The sequence below is a fragment of the Polyodon spathula genome, unplaced genomic scaffold (genome assembly GCF_017654505.1).
Source record: "Polyodon spathula isolate WHYD16114869_AA unplaced genomic scaffold, ASM1765450v1 scaffolds_3493, whole genome shotgun sequence".
In the NCBI taxonomy this organism is placed as follows: Eukaryota; Metazoa; Chordata; class Actinopteri; order Acipenseriformes; family Polyodontidae; genus Polyodon; species Polyodon spathula.
In genome coordinates this window covers 1-21,959 of record NW_024474954.1, presented here as the reverse complement: position 1 = coordinate 21,959, position 21,959 = coordinate 1, and the positions used below count along the sequence as shown (strand labels likewise).

Here is a 21,959-nt window from a genome sequence, read left to right as displayed (position 1 = left end):
GATAAGGGAAACGGCCTTCTCCCCTGCCTTTGCATAATTATTTACACAAGCAAAAAGCCCTCACCCAACATAAACCCAAGTGGATAAAACCAGGGCTGATTGGAACTTCGTCACTGGTTTTTTACTTTTCAACTTGAAGGGAAGGGGGAAAAAGACAACAGGGATAAAATTGGTTGTAATGAATGTCTGCATACAGTGAGACTCTCACATAGGATTTCTCTTCTCTGAAAACAAGTCTTAACTATAATAAAAGCTTTCCAAATTATTTTCTTATTCAGCTTTATAACCTTTTTTTCTATTAATTATTTTTCCAGTACCATTTATCACCCTGCCCCCGAGCTTGGCTGCACGCAGTTCATTAGGCTGGGTTCTAATACCTCCTGGACAGGAAGTGAATTTATAGCGTGGCATAGTGCTGCAACAATTCAAATAATCGGGCTAATCCTGAATTCCCTCTTCATAGATACATATTAACCCTTTGATGCATGAAATAGATTTAAAACATAATACATATATTTTGCAATGAACATGTTTACTATTTCTTTCTATAGTTATGGGGAAAAAATGTATTTCCATCTTCCGTGTCCCCATATTAAGATTAGAAGTTTTCTTCTCTGCCCCCATATGAGATCGCCATGCAGGAAAGGGTTAAACATATATATTTCCTTCTCCATCTAAAAGGTATCATGAGCTGAAATATTTCTAAATATGAAATATTTCTAAAGCTGTAATTGAATCCATTAGCGCAGCGTTTCTGGTCCCTTAGAGATCATTTGGGCTTGGCACTTTCTACAGGATTACTGGACACTGAATGTAAATTTGTACTTATGTTAGATAGTAGTTGTTGTTGTTGAACTGGAATCAGGGTTAAACACCCAGAATTATGAATATTACCTTGGCTGTGCTGCTTCGTGCAGTCCCTGCTTCCCTGGAGGAACGGCAGTGTGAACTGTTCAGATGAAGCCAGCCCTTTAGTTCACACCAGAAGTACTTGGCAGTGCTCCAGAAAGTCAGTGGTGTTCACACAGCTCTGACACAAATGCCAGCTTCAGTTTTATTTCACTTGGTGCTCGCACGTGGTTCCAAAACTATTACAAACCCCACTCAACTGGTTGAAATGAAGTCGGTTTACAATGTTGTCTTTGTTCCTGAGAATCACAAGACTGCACTCTGTTTTTCTCCAACGTCTGGTCAAAATATTGATCTACTTGACTTGGTTGCTTATGGTCTTACCTGTAAAAAACACTTTTAAAAGTGTCCTGAGATTAATGTGTTAGTGATTCACTTAAATCTTATCTGGAAGCTTTAATTGTGTTGTGAGGTTCACTTAACTTATGTAGCTGTCCTTTTGACCCATTTTGGGAAAACAAAATACAGGAGATCTGGTACTACACGAGGTTTAAAGAAACCTTGCTGGTTTGCAAAGACATTGCTTTCGGGGTTTGGTGTTGCACTTTCCTTGGATCATTAACACCTGGAGGTTGAACGTGGCACACCACCTAACAGGCCATCTTTCTGGTCATAACCAACCAGCTGCTTCCCCCTATTGGGGGGGGACGGACCTGGGCTTTGGCAAGCCCTAGTTACATTGCCTTTGCGCCACAAGACACTGCACGAGGGTGAAATGGAAGAGATGGAGGGGATGTAAAGGGCATGGGGTAAGTGAGATGATTTATTTATTCCGTAGTGTAGGTACAAGGGGAGTTATTGTTTTGTAAAATCTAGTGTAGAACCAGATATCCTGTTTTAAAATGAAAATACATGTTTGTTATAACATGTTTTTTCAAAACTGCACATTTGGGACCTACTGTTGTAAAAAAAATTATAGAATTCTTTTTTTAGCTACTGTCACTTAAGGAATCTGATTGGATTTTTTTTTTTTTTTTTTGAAGAGGCCATTGCCATGACAAACATAAAAATGGGGGCATCCATTTTAAAACTGAAACCAAATTCCCCATTGACTTTCTTGAACTTACATGAAAAAAAAAAGGCCTTTTGGCAAAATAAACTGCCTGCAAGATTTATACGGCGTCATCATTTCCAGTGCACCAGAGGCAAGGGATACACAAAGCTTCCAAAAAACATGGGGTGTCCAAAACTTCCCTAAAACAAGGGGGCCAGGGGGTGCCTACCTTCAAAAGAGGTGCACAGGCACATACCGTATGCACAAATTTAACGGAATAACCACCCCCCGTAAAACGGATCCGTCTAGTGTGGCACACTACCGTAAAAGGGTATTTATTGGCAAAAGAAAAGAAACTTTGGCTACTTCACAGCATCAATTTTTTCCAGGGTGGTAGTTTTGAAATCCCTTTAAGGCAATTTTGCAACGGTAAAGGGTTGAAGTTTTATTGAATTAACAACCCAATGTTGAAATTTGCGAGTGCCAGTTCTTTGGAACAATAGCATTCTTTTTGCATATGGCACATGTCACATTCTTTCATAATGCGGAACATCCATTTAGACTGGAGGGACTGGCGGTTGTTTTTAAATGGTGGGGCAACATTTATGCAAAAAAATAACTGTGGTCCTCCATAGAGATTTAAAAAAAAAAAAAAAAAAAAAAGGAAAAATGAGTATGGCCAATAGGGGGGGACAAATGTTCTGCAACAAATATAACCTGTGGTTAGTTTCCCCATTAAAAAGGAGAAAAAAACGATGTCCTTGTAAACCTCTTGTGGCTTGATGTACACTTGGCCCCCATAAGCTGTCACGGGGGGCCCGACCAACCCGTTGATGTCATGATCAGCCACGCTCCCAATTGGGGGAACACTGGGACCAGGTGGCCCCCACTGAGATGTGTGTAATCAAAGGAGCAGGGGTCTGTGGGGCCAGGGGTTCACACTGGCTTCTTGTGGTAAAAATAGCTTAGTAGCTCCCAAGGGGAAGGGCTGCTCAGCACCGCTCCCATTGGAATCCACTTGGGGACAGGCCCCACTGAGAGTGTGATTGTGGTGTGTGGGGCTGACTGCACTGGGGGTTGGGGCCGCGTGTGACTGTGCCGATTGCCCAGGGGGGGAGGGGCCAGGCCCCCATAGTGCCCACTAAAGTGGTGGGAAAATGATTCCCCCATTGCCAGGACCCGGGGGGGAATAAAGGGGTTGCTTGGATTTGGGCAATCTGCACCGGGACATAGGCCTGTGGGTTGGGGTAGGGAAGCGCCCGGGGGTGGATTGTATCTGCAAATGGGGAAAAAAACATAATAACATGTACTGGGAAATAAACGAAGGGAGTCTGGAAAGTTTTTTTACTCTCGCTAAATCTAAAAATAATTTGTTAGCTAAGTTGCGATGGGGGGATTTCAGATTAAAAAAACCAGGGCTTGGGTTCAATTTAGGGCTGTTACGTACAGATGGCTCTCTGGGGGGATTGCACTTATCTACAAAAAAGCTGCAATTGGCGGCTGCAACAAATAAAAGTGGGACATTAAAATAATAACATGCTAAGTCCGATGGGATTTCAGATTAAAACCAGGGCTTGGTCTAAATTAGGGCTGTCCGACAGATGGCTCTTGAGCCATATACAACTCATTGCGCTGCACAATACAGCTGGACATTAAAACATGATAGCTGGTACTACACTAAAGACAGTCCTCCCTTATTATGCCTTACACTTCATTGGTCTTTTCCCCTCATTATTGCCTTCTCTGTCAAAGCAGTTCACTGGCTGCAAAGTATGTCACTCATTAAAATCGTGTAAAGAAAACATTTCTAACAGTGTGTGTGGAAGACACATTCCACACTGACATATATAATCTCGATAACACCCACCACGATCACTCAATACCAAACTTACTGGCTTGGCCAATTGTAATATAAATATATTCTGTCTCTGGCAGCTTAAAAAAAGGATATTAAAAAGCTTGTTGTATGAGATTGTTACTTCTTGAGCAGTGTGGTCCTCCTCTCTGTCACTGATGCTGGTACATACAAAGCTCCTCTGAGCTTCCGCAGCAGCTTGAAGGGAAGCTTCTTATCAACGATCGACGCTCTCGACTCTGATAAATCCAGGATGAAACACAAGCCCACGCCGTCTGTGTTCAGTGTCAGCAGGTCAAAGAAAGACAGCAGGTTGCAGAGAGCCACATAAGTAACAACAGCATTTCATAAATAACAACAGCCCTGTTCACAAAGCTTCTGTGTGTGCTTTTAAGGAAGTCTAGTTATCAGACCTGGGGCCAAGTCCCATTGTACTTGTGCAATTCGTAATTAATTGCAATTACAATGTAATTGTAGTTGAACCTTGGCACACCTGCATAATTGTAATTATACCATGTAAGTGATGATTGCGTTCAATTAACGTCAAGTTATTGTCATGCAATTAATTAGTATCGGTAGTATTACCCCATAAATTGTTTGAAATTAATAAACTTCTATTAGTCAAGATGCAGCGACGTCTAAGATTAATTCGAGGCAGGCGCCTCCGAGGAGTGTGTCCCGTCGCAATCCACGCACAGGGCCTCCCGCCCGCACGCTTGGAGCCTGGAGAGCGTGATGTTTGTTCCGCATATAGAAGTATACAATAATTAAGGGATGGTCGGGACTACCGAAAGAAGGGGGCACGTACGAGTCATACAAAACGCATACACATGGACACTAATAACGACCTATAAATATATATCATTGTTCCAATAGCACACCTCAACCAATTTACAGTTGAAAAATCACATTAACATTAATCTATACATATAATGACGTCGATTAACATTGACCATTAACATGCTTGTTATATCGTACCATTTAGACGTTCTTAAAGTTCAGTTAAATGCTGGAAATCAATTCGAAAGATAATCTCTGTAAACTCTCTACCCATAACAGTAGTTGTTTTCTTCGTAGATGTAAGCGGATTTTTTCGAAGTCTCGAAGTTTATAAACGACGTCTTCCTTACGCGCGTCGATCTGCGTGTGCCGCCTGTTGTATGTCGACACGCTCATTTATCGACTGCGATATAGGCGGCCCCGCCGATCCGTCAGTCCTGACATTATAATCTGTCGTAACTTTGTCCTATGGTCTAGGGCGAGGCGGTTGTTTGTTAGGGTGGAACTGTATGTTCTACTCTGGGGGCGGGCCCGTATGACATACCTTTCCGTTGTTTGTGGGTTATTGGTTGATTAACGTTAACTCCGTACTTCATTGGGTTCCACGCGGAATACCTGACACCCTGCGAACACTGGGGCTTTGGAGTTCCAGGTGACGAGTATGGATCCTGGGCCATGTGTACGACGTACGGGTTCAGTACCGTTTTTGGTGATGTGCCTCTCTTCATTGGGCGACATAGACTTGAGGTGACGAAGGTGTGGTCGCATGTGGCTACATCAAGGTAGTCTCTAGTGTTGCGTCTCGTGAGCGCTGCACGTAACAACAGAGAACACAACAAAGAGGTAGCAGTACTTGACTGTGCCCACGCTCTTCTCCAACTCACTGCCAAAGTACCAGAGGATAGCGATGTTACACACGAGCGAGGGCAGGTCTGCGTGGAGGAATGTGTAGGTCAACAGCTTGTACACTGTGAAGAAGCCAACAGAAAGAGGCGCTGTACACCTTGCACGTTTCATAGCTACCTTTTAACACAGGGCATCTCAAACTCGCTCCTGGGGACCCCCTGTGGCTGCTGGATTTCATTCCAACCAAGCTCTCAATTACTTAATCCTAGACCCTTAATTTAACTGATAATAATTTGCTTAATTGGACCTTTTTTTTATTGTTTTCAGGTCTTAACGGTTGCATATTTCAAGTAAGCTATACCATTTGATAAGTAACTTGAACTGCAACTGGTTAAGAGCTGAAAACAAGTAAAAAGGTCGAATTAAGCAAATTATCAGTTCAATTAGGGTTATAGTTCAGTAATTGATTGTCGAGCTGGGTTTAGACTTTTGGGTCTCGTCAGGAACCACAGGGGGCACTCCGCTTATGAGAGTTGAGATCCCCTGATTTAACCCATTTGAGGACAGGCTACTTTCATTTAACAAACGATAGTAAAAATTCGCTGGAGATGATCGAGATTGCAATAAGTAGAAAGTTCATAGTACACAATCACTATCGTAGAGGTTCAGATTATATTTTTATTCAGTTTTGAAAGTAGGAGTTTATGGGGTCACTACTTGAGGTGAACAGATACCACAACTCGATAGGTTCAATCGGTAGCACATTGCAGACTCTCAATCTCTCCGTGCAGATAGAACTGACACGCGTTGATCCCGCTTTGTTAAGCCTTTGTTGTCTTCTTCAAGTGAAACAAAAAATATAGACCTTCTTTATTAATGAAACTAAATACATTACATAAGTTTACTGTTACTGGGTCATCTGGGATTTCTTTTTCGTATCATGCATGGTCGATGGTTTCCGTTGTTCGATTTCCAGACCCTTAAGTGGCGTCGTCATTTTATATGGTTTAGTGTTGAATTGGAATTGGGGTGTAGTTTTAAATGGGCGGATTGTGGTAGATGCGGTACCGCGTGTTAGGTTTTTGGAACCCTAGGTTGTACATTTAGTCCGCCGCTCCCACTCCTTATACCTTCGTCTGTTTAGACTTAAGTTTGTAGCAATAAATGGTCATCGTATCCGTGACGATCGTAGTTTGCTGTTCGCATTTTGTGGTAAAAAAGTGGAAGTGCTTCTTGGTGTCAGCGACAAAATCTATGCGCAAACAGGTGCGCGCGGTAACCATTAGTAAAAATTTTTGTCCTTGTAGATATTTACATTAATCGCTGTAAACTTAAATTCTAAATCGATGTGAACCGGCTGTCCCAAAGCCATAATATTGTGGGTTTGTGGTACGTGTGATTTGCTGTTGTCATTCATCGAGTAAATTGATCATGAGTGAGTGAACATAAGGAATAGAAGTTAACAAGTTGATAGTGGCGAAGGCACACGCGAAATCACTTGGCGGACGTCGCGGCGCGGTAGTGTAGTTCAAACGGTTCCTACCCATTGGATCTGGCACCAGGACTAGATTCGATGTCCTTTACCTCGATTAATGCTAGGTGAACTTTTGGGTCTAGGGTTTATTTGTGAGAGATCTTTGTATTATTCTTGTTGCTGGGTCAGTAACGTAAAGTTGTCACATATTTCATAACTGGTTGATACTTGCCAACCCCCGCCCCCAATTCACCGAAAAACTGAGATTCCGAGATAATTGTAGCGTTTATTTTTTGCTTCGACCATAAAATTGAGTCGTCGATTGTCGCTTTTCGCTTATATAGTTTCTGATCATTTTACGGCATATATGGCTTTTCAACATCTTCAATTCTGTTGTTTGTTGTTGTTTGTGGCAGGTTATCCTCCTGTTGCCTAAAATCGTATATGGCTCAAGCCCACAACAATAAATAAGCTAACCGCAAGACGATTATAAAGATGGTTCGCAGCACGTGACAAGACGTCGTAGGCCACATGAACTCACTGGGTCTCTGCCCAGTGGTGCCTTACATAGGTTGTCTTATTTCGGTGTTTTTTTTTGACACGTAAGCCAAATGATTTTTTTTTTTGTTTTATCAATTATATTGTGTCCCTTTTTATTATTTATTAACATGTATCACACATTCCGGGAACGTAATAAGGTTCAAGTTTGGGGGGCGTAACAAAAATTTACATACTATTGTCCAGCGCCTTATGGCGGGGGGGTGGGGAAACTCGCGGTCCCGCACCGTCTAAGGGTTCCGTCCGTCCCGACGCCTTCAACTATGGACTCAGCAGAGCGTTAGACACGTATGGTTATCATCCGCGATCGGCCCAAACTAATCTTTCAATCACGTGTCTTTCCTGCTTGTTTTTTTTTTTTAGTGAACGCAAAAAAAATTCAACTTTTTTACGCTTCAAGAAGCAGCCATTTCCGTGAAAATACAAGCCGTTAAATTATGCGTTTAAGGACACTTTTAAAATTTACGGACACAGCAGTACCCCACCACTAAAACATCGAGGTCGTAGAGGGCGAATACCCAAAATGAAGCATGAGCCTGGCCCACTCTGTCAATATACAAAAATAAGATTAAGGCATACAACATTAGATATTGCAATGTAATATACACTGCATGAAGTACACATAACCAAACCACACATTTCTGTGCCAGCAACGACCGACATAAAAACGTAAGCTCAACACTCGGTCGTATATCGTAAGGTTAACTAAGGTATGTTGCCTCAGGCGGGTAACAAATTTGCGTAGGAGCCGCGAACCACCGGCAACAGATGTGCTATAGAGAGAAGAGTGACGAAGATCTTTGTTGTGGTCTGTGCGTTCACCAAGATAGCACCTAACTTGTAGAATCAATTTGTTTACGGGAGACGGCATCAACAACCACATTTGCTTGCCTCTTTACGGGAAGCTTTCGCTAAACCGGCCAATGGCCACCGTAATACCGCGCCGGTGTAAAGCCTACCAGACTTAACGAAATCGCGAACATCAAAATGACTATGAAAGTTTATAACACACACCAAAAAAAAATCCAAAGACTCAATCCAGTGGAATAGAGGCGTCGTCTCCATACCATATCAAAAAAGAACACATTTGTGGCGACGCCTTTAGACATACCCAGCTATTCATCGAAGGGGGATTCTAACTAAATAAATGATTTTGACGCCCCATCGTTTTATCAAACAAACGAAAAAGGGGGTGCTGGATGCTTTTGTTTCAACGTAGGAGTCGTGGTATAAACGAAGTCATACAACAATCCCTGATTCTGATTCTGAGCTTATTGGTTTCGCGCATTACGCGTACACTGATACTTACCACCTTTTCTTCTTCAATTCGACTATTGTCCTCATTACTGTCGGATATAGAGTAGCACTTGCTCCTTATGAATTGTAGTGGCGATCAACTATAATTTTTTTTACATGTTGATTTATTTCACCTGTACACTTATCCCGACGGTCGACGCAAAGACTACCATGTTCCCGAGTGCTGGTACTTTATGGGTTTTTTTGTGATGTCGGTTCGTTTTATCCTTACTGTCTAGGGATCAGTTCCTCGAAAATCACACTTAAAGAAGTATGACTCCCGCATGTAGTTTCATAAGATAATCGAAACAAAAATCCGATTTGAATGTGCAGGCTTGTCAGATCCTCCGTTATCACTTGGCATTTACTTCTTACCCATTGTGGTCCAAAAGGGGATTTCCTTTTTGTCATCGTATGGAGGCGAGTGTGGCCCTGGGGATGCGTAATTATGCGCTAAATCCGGATGCCGTGTTGATTTTTATTGAGTATATACCAGAATATAGGAATGTTAGCGTACCCCAGAACAAGGTAGTTCTATCTTATTTAGGACTGTTTTCAGACCACTTTGGACAGTGCTCCCATGTATTCGTATAGCCACTATTGGCTGACCCTTAAGGATTTTTTTGTCATTCTCATTTTAACAATTGTATTTAAATGCTCATTGTTACAGATCGTGATCCACGGGGAAGCATTGATACATTCATAAACCTCAATATACAAAGCATGATAGCAAAAGAGGAGTGGCAGACAGTCCCTGCTGAAAGCTGCAGTAAAGGTTGCCTGTTGGGCAAGGAAACGGAGTTATACTGACTAATTGGCTTTTATTGTTTTTGTTTTCCTTCTTGTTCAGCTAGTGCAGCTATGATACAACCCAGCAAGCCAGGCTGCCATCAGAGCTACACAGGTGAGTTAATATGCGGATAGAGAGTAAGGGAATGACGGGGTTGTTTATGATACTCAATGCTGTTAAAGGCCAGTACCACGGGTTACCGCACTGATTTTAATTTTGGTTTTTGTAATTGCATGGCTATGGCCAAGCGGAGCTGATAGCAATCAGCTTCGTATGGAACAAAGCTACGATGTGGGTTGATGGCGGACACAAGGCACAAGGCACAAGCCAGGTACTGCCCTGAATACTGTGATAACTGTTTTAGTCATATTCAATGATTTTTTAAACATTTTCTTTATTTGCATAAAGATTTGATGCTAAAACGCGTGTGAACAGTAACTGATTACCTATAGAATTTTGCCCCCCGATTCTGATGATTCAGCATGTGAGCAAGAAATATAATTGGCGCGTCAGGACACTGCCAAAACGAGAGTTTACAATCAGAGCTGATGGAAGTCCGCTCTGAAATCTACTTGACACAAAAACCCCAGCAATCTTATATGAGGTGCATGTAGGCTAACGACGAACGCAGAAGCAACAAGAGGGACACCTGCAAGGGCTAAATAGGACTGGTAGTAAAACTAGACACATGCTTTTGATGCCAGATTTAAACAAGAACAAACAATGCTCAAAAATAGACCCCTTGGGAAGTCCTTGGAATACGCCTGTATTTATTCAAACGACACTTTCATATAGACCTGGTAAATGAGAACGATGAGATGAATAAAATCTGTTCGTCAATGTACTGGATCCTAGGAGTTTGTAGTGAAAGTGATCCGTTACTAAGGATGGCGGTTTCTGTGTTTTGTAATCATGCAATGAAAGAAAAGATCAGCAATTATCAGTACTGTAGACATGTAGTGCCCTTTTAATGAGGAAGAGTATTCGTGCAAAAGAAAGCAAAAATGTTAGCTAGGAGGGGTGGGTTAGAACAGGGACAGTTTTAAAAGCTTTGTTAATGTATCTAACACCAGGCCATGGTGGGGGAAAGGGGCCACAATCGTTGCCAGTTAAATCTTGCAACACACATTTTGCGTGATTGAATGAAGCTCCCAGCATAGAGATTCAAACGTGGTACCACAATCTAGGTCGAGTTTCCAGAAACCGCAACTATGCCAGTATTATTGAGTCCCGAGCAAGGTATAGTAATGCATTGAAAGCTGTACAATTGTTTCATATCCCCAATTCAGAAATTAAACCAAACGACACAAATTGTTCCTTACTATAGCCATTTTCATGTATCAGTTAAAATTCCTGGGGGGCATGATGTAGGGATATCTGGCCGGTTGTGCTGTATTTGCCTAGACAGTCACAGGAATAGCTTTCGAGACTAAGGTACCCTAGGAGGTTCATTAACGGTGTCTGTGAGAAAACGGACAGAGGGTTTGAGCACAAAGAAGAGGGGCAAAACAGAACAGGTTGCGGGGGGGGGTGGAGCGAAGAGTAACCTGGGGTACAATTTATTATAAGACTGATAAGAGGCGGGTGGGTGCACAATGGGCAGAGGGGATAACAGCGTGGCGCTATGCGATACAGTATGTGTGGTGACTGTGCCATCAGCTTGATAGATTGAGCGAACAATAATTACAGAGTATAACCCCTGGTGAGCACAAGGGTCCAGAGGTAAAGGTCTGGGCAGGACATGGTTTTCAGAAGAAAACATGTTTCTTGAAGGAATAATTAGTGTCAATGTACGGTGGACGGTGATGGATGGATGTGGGACGGTTTGCGAGCAAAAAAATTCGCTTGTACAGTGATCTGGAAATCTAGTGGCAGTTGGTTTGGAGGGTATATGAGGAAAAGAATTATGGGTTCTGGGCAAGTGCAATAATGCAGTTTAAACAATATTTAACTCTCAAAGAAGAAGCAGTCTGATTTACAACATGAGTGAGAACTTGGTGAAAGATAAAACCAGGAACATGAAAATATAGACGACCGAACGACTTTAACGAGTATGTTAGCCAGGTAGACAGCTAATACTCAGACTAGAATCTCAACAAAGGCTCATAGGGAATTAGGGCTACAGTATGTTTTCGACATACCACAGCACTTAGTCTCTAATACGGTTTGTATAAGAGGTGATTGTTATTTCTGTAAATTACCATTTGATTGTATACACGTCCTCGGTGTCGTTTGGGGCTAGCGTGAGTTAGATAAGGGGGGGGGTGGCACAAAAGTATCCACAGCGGTCGGTCGAGCGGCCCAAGATCGCTTGGCGCATTTGATTCGGGAGACCAGGCAGGAGCGAGCTACTGGGGGCACAGGTGGCCAACCCAGGCAAACGGAATGGATGACATTTATTGGGTGTCTAAATACCAAGCGTATGCCACACAAACCCACTCCACCATCTCTGTTCCACCCCCCTTACAAGACAAGTCTTCTGATATAATTGGTTTACTTTGGTTGGAGTTGATCCGACACATTGTTGCATGAGGTGAGAGAGATAATCAACCCAGTTGGATTCAGGAAGAGGGAATCCCGAATCTTCTGTGGCAGGGAACCTATGCTTTTCCCCCCCAACTTCTGTAGCTGCTCCTGGTGGGAAACGGAGGCCTTTCATTGGATTTTTATTATCTATGGTTTTCCATCTGCCCTATCTATCTAATGTTTGCTTTGGTTTGTTGTGTATTTTGATATGATGGGGGAGGGTTAATAAATTTAAGTAGCTCCTTGATTCAGCTGTATAACTTCTGTAAAGACACAAGTACTTCTTTCTATGTCTCACAGTCTCTTTTTACCAGAGTCACTACGGATGTACCAAGCACAATTGTTACATTGGAAAGGAAGAGGGTGTCACAGTCAGATAAGCATGCAACTAAGCAATTTTCAATGGGTGTGTGTGGTAATAAAGTTGTCTGGCTAAAGACACATGGACTGCTCCCACAAACGCAGTTTTGCACAATGGCAGCGAAGTGTTGGTTCTGAGGGATTTCCCGGACACAGTATTCGTGGGGGGGGTTCTCAAGAATGTTCGAGAGATGAGACAAGAAAATGAGATGTGATACCTGAATTGATTGGGGGACTTAACTAAACACATCACCTCGTCGTGGGTTGCCTCTTAAGGATCCACCTGAGGAGTGTGAGAACCTTTATCACTGAGGTTGTGTGAAAGCTTGTGGTTATGGGTATTCTATTATGTTCGGTAAAAAGTATTGCTCTCCTTAGTGGGCTGTTTCGGCCTGAATACCAAATACTGCTACATATTACCAGTATCAAAAGAAATACATCCTGAAATGCTCATATCCGCCAGGAATTTTTCTCCTTTCTGGATTAGTTTCGGTCTCTCAAACCACAGCCGACTCGATGTCACTTGTGCTCATAAATTTTCTGGAAAGCCAAATCTAATGTAGGCATCCAGCCCTGGTTAGGAGCTGAAGACAACAATCTGCGTGGCAATGGCTTCTAATAGCAAAGGTCTGTACTTTCGATAATGTTGTTTTGTTTTTTGTTCTTTAAGGAACAAAAAAACTAGAGCAAAGTCCCAGTCGGCTGTGATGGGCAGCAGGTCAGCCTATAGTCAACCGCCTAACCAGGACAACGGCGTATGGCCAGCGTCGCCCATCAAGGGGGTTAATTCATTGTTGTGACCAAAACCAGGACGACCAAAAGAGAAAAAACGGACACTTATGGAGCTGCTTCAGACGAGGGAGGGCACCACGATACAGCTAGGCCTTATTAGTGGCGCGTGGGACCATCGGCCTAAGTGTGAACGTTAGGGGGAAACACCACGAGCATCCCTAATTGGGGTCTGGAATCCAGACAGAATTAGACCAGGTGTCTTTCTCCGTGCAGGGAGTGTGTCAAGCAGCCTGACTGGTGTGTTGCCGTCTGATTATCTGTTTTTTTTTTACCAAGATCCTGTTTAAACATGGCGCCCCTTAAGCTGGTAATTTTGGGCTGCAAGTAAACTGTACAACAAAGTACACTTTGCTGGTTCTGCCTCTTAAACTTTAATGGACCGCCAATCTTTGTCACTGTGGCAGACTACGGCTGGTTTAGATGCAATTTTTTGCCTGGAATTAAGGCTAGGGGTGGGGATACTGATAGCAGTTTGCAGTGTTGCGGCCCAACGGAAAACAGCATGCTAATCCTGATTTTTGCCAGATTGTGCTTAAAATCTGCGAAATGAAGAACATGTTAAGAAAAGGCCGGCAATTGTGCGTTGTATTCCTAGGTGAAGAGAACAGTCGAGGGAGTATGAGTAGGTATGGGGGAGATGAAGGGAGCTCTGGCAGGTCGGAAGGTTACAGAGGTAGAGTGCGAGGTGGATTTGACCGGGACAGCAGAAGCCCACCTTCTGGTATGGGGTAAGTTGTAAAACATTTCACCATTACAGGTACTTGATACATATTTTCAGTTTATACACTACAAAAAGTAAATGCTGCCAATCATCACAGTGCATGGCAACATTAATCAAGTCTCATATTTCCATCGGCTGCTGGAATTAAACCATTATTTAATACGTCATCCAGTGCATTTGGGACATAGTGTCACATGTTAAGGATGGGAGATTTTTCAATTAACCGCAGCACTGCTGGCTTACAGTTTCACTAATGTGTAGGGAAGGGAGTTTCTGAGATTATGGGGAAATTTGTTATAGCAGGGCCCTTAATTGGCAAAAAAGGGCAAAGCCAAAATGGCCTATTTTTTATTTATGGTATATGAAATATTTTGCAACCAGCAACACTACACGAGTGGCTACGTTTTTTGCATCACCTAGATAATATAAGATTGCTATTTATCTGAACATATGAACAGGTACGTTTAAATAAGAAGTCGTGTGAACTCATGTATGAAAAGAACTACAATTGGCTTGTCGCTGCACGTTCTACCACTTAAGCGAACTGTTTAAAACTTGAATATACACGATAGAATTTTGGAACAATGTGTAAGTCCGCATTCATGAAGATACCGCCCAAGTAGGAACGAAAAACTACAAATATGACAGATCTTGCAATGTGGCGAGCCATGGTGGGACTTAAACCACAAGCATAAAAAATCATTGTCAAAGACATACAAACACACACACCACGGCTAATGGAAGGGGCAGTACGTAATTCATATTCTGATAGGGTGATGTGACACAAACAAAAAAATTAGTCGCCAGAGACTGCATAGATGGGTGACGACGAGGACAACAACTAACTTGCTAACCCAATCAAACAAAAAATAAACAGGCCGCATTGCCACGCTCAGTTCAGCATGTAAGCATGGGAACTGTTTTATGAGTTCATTCTTTTACACTAAGTTCGCTAGCCGCAATTGTAAGCGTTAAACTACATTCGAAGGTTGCTGTAGTATACACTATTGGGCGATAGAAGACGCCAACTTTTATGAAGCGAAAATCTGCAAATCACCAGCAATACTGTCGCAGATTGTTACGCCATCATGGTGGCATTCTGATGTCAATGAGCAACACGCCTGAGTTCCGTGCAAACGCTGCATTAAAAATATTTAAGAAGGTCTTGTTTAACTCGTAGGGATTAAATCGTAAAGTAGAGACTTTTGATTCGTGCATGGGAAACGGCCTGAGAAAATCACGGATAAATTAAGGCAAACCAGATCAATTCAAAAGGAATACACTTAAGGGGATATAATTCATCTATTATGTTTAGTGGGTCAACTATTAAACACACCATGATTGTTTCGTTGTGGTAAAAAAGAGAGACGGAAGATAAACCGCAATTGAGCATATTCACGGTAATCTCCGTAAGATATTTTTATATTTGTGTGATTTATGTATTATGTACAAAAACACTGAAAGAACACGGAAGTCAGCACTACTATCGAGCAGGAACCTGACGGATGATGAATTTTTTTTCTATGTGCAGACTTAAGCTTTTATCTACTTTTTTTTCTCTCTGTACTTTCTGTTTGGTGTTATTACAGCCAGTAAATCATCCATGTGCCTTGTAAAGGATCTGCTCCGCATTTTAAATTTTTTTTATTTTCCCCCGCTGTATGCCGGAACAGCCTACATCAATACGGCATGAATGTGTTGGATGTAATGCAGGGCATTGCATGCTGTAAGCTTGCAAAGGGCACTCTGGTGCAAAATGTACCTGAAATCGAGCTACAAACCCTATAGTATTTAGATTGGCACGCCCGGCTTGCTGCAAGTGGCTGCGCATTCGGAAGGTTGGAAGCCGTGAGTGGACTCGCCATGCTGACCAGTCGCGTTGAATTGGTCTTTTATAACCCTTGAAGGCTCTAATCTAGGGGTCTCTGCTACTTAAAAAAATTGGGTCACTTTCTAGCATCAATTTGATTGCTGAAGTACGTTTAAAAAATTTTACGTAATAGGGCAGAGTGATACAGTATTATGGAAGCGGTGTACTGTCAAGTATCGGCTTTATTTTAACAATAGAGGCAAAACAGCGTCTTCTGCGACCACAACTTTCAGCATGCAGGCAGTCGAGTAGAAGACACCTTCTGGAGAATATTGGGAAGAAAACGAGGGTAAGTGTGTGGTGACCGCTATCACAAACCAAACGAGTATGACATGACTTAACACGGGCATAATCCTGGTTATACAGAAATCTATTCAAAGTCCATGTCCTGTTCTGTGTTTAAAAATCCTGCTTGATCGTGCATTCGTGTAAGGAAGAGTCAAAATATCCTGGTATGTGGGGACTAATTATCTTTTATTGGTACAATCATAGATCAAACCAAGTCCAGGGAAATGTGTGCCATGTGGCTGGCAAGGGACGACCCAGTGAGGCGACATATTTGGAACAGCCGCTTTTTTGAGGGCTACACCACTCCTAGTATCTCATATACCCGGCGCTGAGTAACTTCACTTTCCCCTACCGTGTCTGACTGAAAGCACCCAGGCAACTCTTACGTTTCCATGTTAGTTTCGTTGATTTTTTTTCGCATAAGAAAAGCGAATGTGGCAGACAGCCGTATGCAGCGATGCAGAAATTGCATTCTGTAATTCAAGTTTCGAGTGGACTGCGAGGCACGCGATTGGTAGACGACAAGTGAAGGAGAGACAGCATTGTGCGGAAGCAACACATTATTTGAAGCCTGGTTGCTACGATTAATTGAACGGATCCCTGCGATATGTTCAAAGATAAGATATCCATTGATATTAGTGCTTTCTAAGTGACAGCCCAGAATGCAGACTAAAAGGAGTAAATCTCATCCGTTGGATAACATAAACAAACTGGGATTTGTAGCTGGATGTCTACGCAAACATGGGCGGAACAGTTTTAAGAAAGGGACTGTACACTAGTCCGTGAGGAAATGTGTAGAGACATTTATTTATCCAAATTGCACTTCTGTAAACGTCAGTCGATGACATACTCCACAAATTAATAAAATCACGCCATGGGTGATCTTTACATAAAGTGGAGATCAGAGCTCTGTCACACCTGTTAATTATAAATGTGGACAGGTAGAATGTAACCTCTTGCAGAGATGCACTGAGGGGCAGTGAAATGCCACGTCTAGCACGTGCCACACGTGTGGTCGGGAGATGGGGGGTATTTAAACAGACGCTGTTCCACTCTGATGCGAACAGTCCGTCGTATCTTTTTTTTAATGAAAGAAGCAGAATGCTGGCGTAGAAATAGCTAGAATGGGGCCGCCATTGAATTCAGTAGTAGGCCTTCCCATACTAGCGTTTAGGTTATGCATGGAAGCTGAGTGTTAACAGTGGCATAAAAAATGAATTTTGTGGCTTTGCCAAGTTTTCCTACGTACATTTAGTATAAATCTCGGCGATTTAGCGCATCAGTAAACAAGTCAACCATAAAATACACTTGTAGTAGTCAGGGTAGCTAATACAACCCTGATTTTTAATATCAATCAGTAGGCATTGATATTGTTCTGGTGGCTGACTCATGAATGATGTTGCAAATGACAATGCTAATACACCTATCCTAGCCCTGGCCGGGGTACAGAGGCATTCAATGGGAACTTTGTGTGTTTCATTACCACAAGGGGAGTGATGAGTGGATTGTGAGCAGAGCTAAGGCAGAGTTGTATGCAGGTATACATGTCTTCATTTGTTTGATTTTTTCTTGTCAATAACAATTTCTACTTCCCAACATTCACTGAGGCTTTTTTGATTTATAACCAACGTGGTTTGCATGTGCAGAAAACTAATCACGTGGACACAGGATTAGCAAGATGGAAGATAAGGAGTGTAAGTAGACTGGTTGACATATCGAATATTAAATTCAAACCGCAAAAGACATTAACAGATTATGGTTCGAACAAAGGTTTCGATCAATCAAAACGTGGTGTATAGACATTTTAAATATCCTTAATTGTCCGTATTTACATCCAAATTCACTACTTGGTTTATTAGAAGGGTAACCTGCGAGCGCCCATGTGCTGTTGACACACCTGGACACATCATTAATATGAACTTGGAAATTAGAAGTCAATGTAAGTTTCAAAAACCGGTGTGGAAATACCTGGTTCTTTTGATTGGTTTTCAATCAGAAACAAACCCCCCCATAAGTTACTGTCTATAAGAAGAAACCTAGAAGACACAGAACAGGTAGCGTTATAACGTGGTTTTTCCGTTTTAAGCTAATCAACTCAGATTAATCATGCATTAGTGCCCATCATGGACTGTATAAAGGGAATTGCAATTGACCCTCAAGCTGGTTCTACTTTGGCCACAAAGGACACACGGATGAGCGACCAGCAGTGGCTTTAGAACATATCTCATTGGGTTCCTCGTAGTAACTGATATGATTATTGCTAGCTTAACATCTCCAGGTTATCAAAGCCGGAAACTGAGGCCAAATGCCTTTGGTTGGCTTTGGGTCAGTATGTGCTGTGGTTTCTCCCCTGAGGATTCTGTGTCTGCATACTTGTAGCCAATCTGGTTCGCAAAAGTAAACTAATATACCACAGGAAATACCGTAGGAGTCTAATACACTCTAGCATTAAAGGGGAAATTGAATCCATAACAATATCTTGTACAAAAGAGTTGACATGCAAGCATGCCGTAATCCCCAGACATTTTTAAATAGATGTGTAGGTGGCCAAATGAGCTGTACCTGTTTGTTTGTTAGGCAGTTCAGATGCCTCTTCTGTTCTTAACTTGGGTCTCCATGTTTTGGGTGCTACAAGGTTTTCAGAGTGAAAATGAAATTAAACGTCTCCAATACTCAGCTGTTGAAGGCGGCAGTGCACTTTTAAAAATATGCACAGTAGCTAGTATATGACATAAGTACGTTGTGTTAACAGATAAGGCAAGTTATTTTACATGTTGGTCAGTAAGCACAATTGCCAGACAGAAGACGAGTGTGCGACAGATTTTCCACCTAAGCGAATTGGGGTTCGGAGGAATGGTCATGGCTTCACTGGGCTTTAAGTATTAGCATTGCATAATGCTTTTGCACAGTAGTCCAGTTTCCTTCGCTTCTGCAAAAGTAAAGATGTGTTTTATGATGCAGAGAAGTCTGCAACTTGAACACACCGCAAACGCCTGCAAAGATTTAAATAAATACATGAGTCTGCCCTTTACAAATGGTTCAGAAATAACCAACGACCAAACGTTTGCTACTTGGACCTGAATAAAAGTTTTTCCTTGATAAAGAGGTGTTTTTAGTTTTCAAGAACGTACAAGAAGTACATATTCAGAGTAGAAGTACAGAGCCCTGAGCTCAAAAATGTGACCTAAAGGAAGGCATCATTTCTTCAATTTTTCCTCTGCAGAGGGGGTGACCGTGGTGGCTTCAAAAATTTCGGTGGTAAGTGTCGAGCATCACAACTGTTTCAGTGGAAATTCTGTATAACCCAAAAGCTCTAAAGCCACCAAGCAATTCTTGTGTGATTGACGTCGCCGCTGAAGAATGCACTTCAGCTGTTAACGACTGGGGGCTGTTGGTATTTCTTTTTTATAATGTGGATGTGTTTAATAGGCGTCTTGGGGTGTTTTTTTTGTTATAGTTAGGGAAACGTATTTTATGGGTAGAAATCGTGGGAAAAGTAAAGGGTGAAAAAACATTGTATGGCTATTATCATGAGAATACAACAATATTTTAAGACATTGTGCTTCAGACATGAGTGGTGGAAAAATATAACCTGTGTAGCGCTCGAAGGTGGAGAGAAAAATGGGGACCAAACAAATCTTTGCCGGTTCCTAGACTATCATTGACACAGCTACAACACCATCATTATAAAGGTTTGGGCTTTGCCAAAGCGAAACAGCTATGGAAGAAATTCACACATGTGGGGGCAGAAACGAGTCTTTTTAATATATTTTCTTTTAACTAGATGTCAGAGGTCCCGTTCTTGGAGGGAGCGTAAATAAGGTTTGAGAACAGAGGATATGGGGTGGAATTCTGTGCATTTGTGAACATGTAAATGGGAGTATACATGCCAATTGGTGTTTCTTCAATTTGCTCTTCTGCAGGCTCAAGAGATCTTGCACATCGGTCTGATTCAGGTGAGGTCAGAGTCCTTTTTACAGGGATGGATGGTGTTGAAACTGAAATATTTTTACTATATACGGTGCGCTCAACTTAATGTGGACATTTTGCTTTTTGTGGACACATGCATAAAGACAGTCTTTTTGCACCTTTTATATTCATTAGTGGACAGATGCGCTGCATTGTGGACAATTTTCACATGAACTGGCAAATAACTATTTTTTGTATGTCCCTTTTTGTTACATGATTGTCAAACATAATTAGTTCCTTAACTATATAAATGTGTGATTTTTTGTAATACAGCTGTACCAGTTCATAATTGTATAATAGTTATAACAGTTATAGCTTATGATGAGAGCAAGTTACTTGTATGCATTCTCCACTATTTCTAATTGGAGAATCAGTTGGCTTCAAGTTGCTGGTTTAGTTGACCTTAAGACATGTGGTCTTTAAAACTATACTATAAAATTTACTTGGTGAATGAACTGTCCTATATTTGTTCTTTGGGACTAACGTGGCTTTTTGTATATTGTATATCTGTAGGTGGTGAGCAGGACAACTCTGACAACAACACCATCTTTGTCCAGGGACTGGGGGACAACGTAAACCCTGAAGAGGTGGCCCAATATTTCAAACAGATCGGCATCATTAAGGTTTGTGAAACATCCCTATCCAGCAAAGAGTACCTTGTAGGGTGATCCCTGCCTGGCACTGTCATGGCTTGGAGGCAGTGTGTGTTGTAACGTTCTATACCGTAATTTACGATATATCCACACACCGGTGCAAAACGCACCCCAATGCATTCCACACACTTTCATTCGTGTAATGACTTTGTTGTTTTATGTGCATGTGGATTACGCACACTTGTCACCTTGGTAGCGGTTCATAACACTAGATTCCTCTCCATACTTCACATAGCAGGAAACAGTAGACTACAAACTCTGCCTTAGCGCAAGAAAAAGAGGATTGTGTTCAAGTCTACAACATACTATGGGGTACTTTTGATTTTGTTCAAAGTTGTACTTTTGAAAACTGCAGTAATCCTCTGATATGGAAATTTCTTAATCATATAAGTGCAAATGTAAGGGGGTGCATTGAAATCAGGGGTGTAGACAGCCTTGAGTCTTGGAGACTTCTATCACCAGTTGTTTTATTACCAGCTAAAAGTAAATTAATTAACCACGTGGTTGGACCAGTGTCTTCCATTAGACTGAGAGCTAATGTCTCCCATCGCTGATTTCAATGAATGGCAAATAACAATGCTTTTCATCTTATTTTTCACAACATAGATCAACAAAAAAACAGGCCTGCCTATGATCAACTTGTATACTGACAAAGCAACCGGGAGGCTTAAGGGAGAAGCCACTGTGTCTTTTGATGATCCACCATCTGCAAAAGCAGCTATTGATTGGTTTGATGGTAAGTTTGCTTCCCAACATTAAGTTGCTTTCATGTGGAAACAATCTATTATGCCTCCTAAATAGATGTGCTAGTCTTAAGTGGAACAGTGAACATATTTTCTTAACGCCTCAAATGAATCCCCTTTTCTGATTTGTAGTTGGTTTAGTTGCGAATGTGTTGCTGCTGTTAATGGTGTGCTGCAATTCGTTCTGTTCTCGTAGTAGGAAAGCAGAGGTTCCATGGCAGACCATCAAGGTTTCCTTGTGCCCAAAATGATCGCCTGAATTTATGCAGCGAGGAGGTAAGACAAGTGAAGTGGGGGGGCAGAGGTAAAGGTAGAAGAGTTAGAACATCAATGAAGAGAACAATGAACGAAACGTTACCAGGTGCTCAGAATCAGGCTCGGCCCATTTGAGGTTTGGTTGCGGCCCCTCTGAGTTTCTTTATCAATATATTACATTAAAAAAAAAAAAACTAATTAGATCCACCGCAGTTGCGCAGCCAGCCTGTGTTGTTGCTGGAGTGATTTTCTCTTGCCGCACGCAGTCTGTCAATGGTTA

The 21,959-nt window shown here is 41.9% G+C and overlaps 1 protein-coding gene across 2 annotated transcripts; it reads left to right on the top strand.

Annotated features, from left to right (window-relative positions):
* Positions 1–13,774: 13,774 nt before the first annotated feature.
* On the top strand, positions 13,775–21,455 carry LOC121312049 (TATA-binding protein-associated factor 2N-like). 2 transcript variants are annotated; one of them, XM_041244087.1, is made up of 5 exons: positions 13,775–13,908; positions 19,283–19,317; positions 19,983–20,015; positions 20,542–20,651; positions 21,288–21,455. In XM_041244087.1, exons 1-5 carry the CDS (start codon positions 13,799–13,801, stop codon positions 21,438–21,440), a joined length of 441 nt encoding a protein of 146 aa, XP_041100021.1. In that variant the 5' UTR covers positions 13,775–13,798; the 3' UTR covers positions 21,441–21,455. The 2 variants fall into 2 exon arrangements, with proteins under 2 accessions (XP_041100021.1, XP_041100022.1); XM_041244088.1 differs by lacking the exon at positions 21,288–21,455 and having other exon boundaries at positions 20,542–20,654.
* Positions 21,456–21,959: the final 504 nt, after the last annotated feature.

What these genes read in the sequence shown, in the direction of transcription:
- LOC121312049 (XM_041244087.1), top strand. Translation starts at nt 13,799, where the DNA reads ATGAGTAGGTATGGGGGAGATGAAGGGAGCTCTGGCAGGTCGGAAGGT. An exon ending in TGGCTTCAAAAATTTCGGTG is followed by an intron (nt 19,318 to 19,982) that starts GTAAGTGTCGAG and finishes GCTCTTCTGCAG; the next exon opens with GCTCAAGAGATCTTGCACAT. An exon ending in AACAGATCGGCATCATTAAG is followed by an intron (nt 20,652 to 21,287) that starts GTTTGTGAAACA and finishes TTCACAACATAG; the next exon opens with ATCAACAAAAAAACAGGCCT.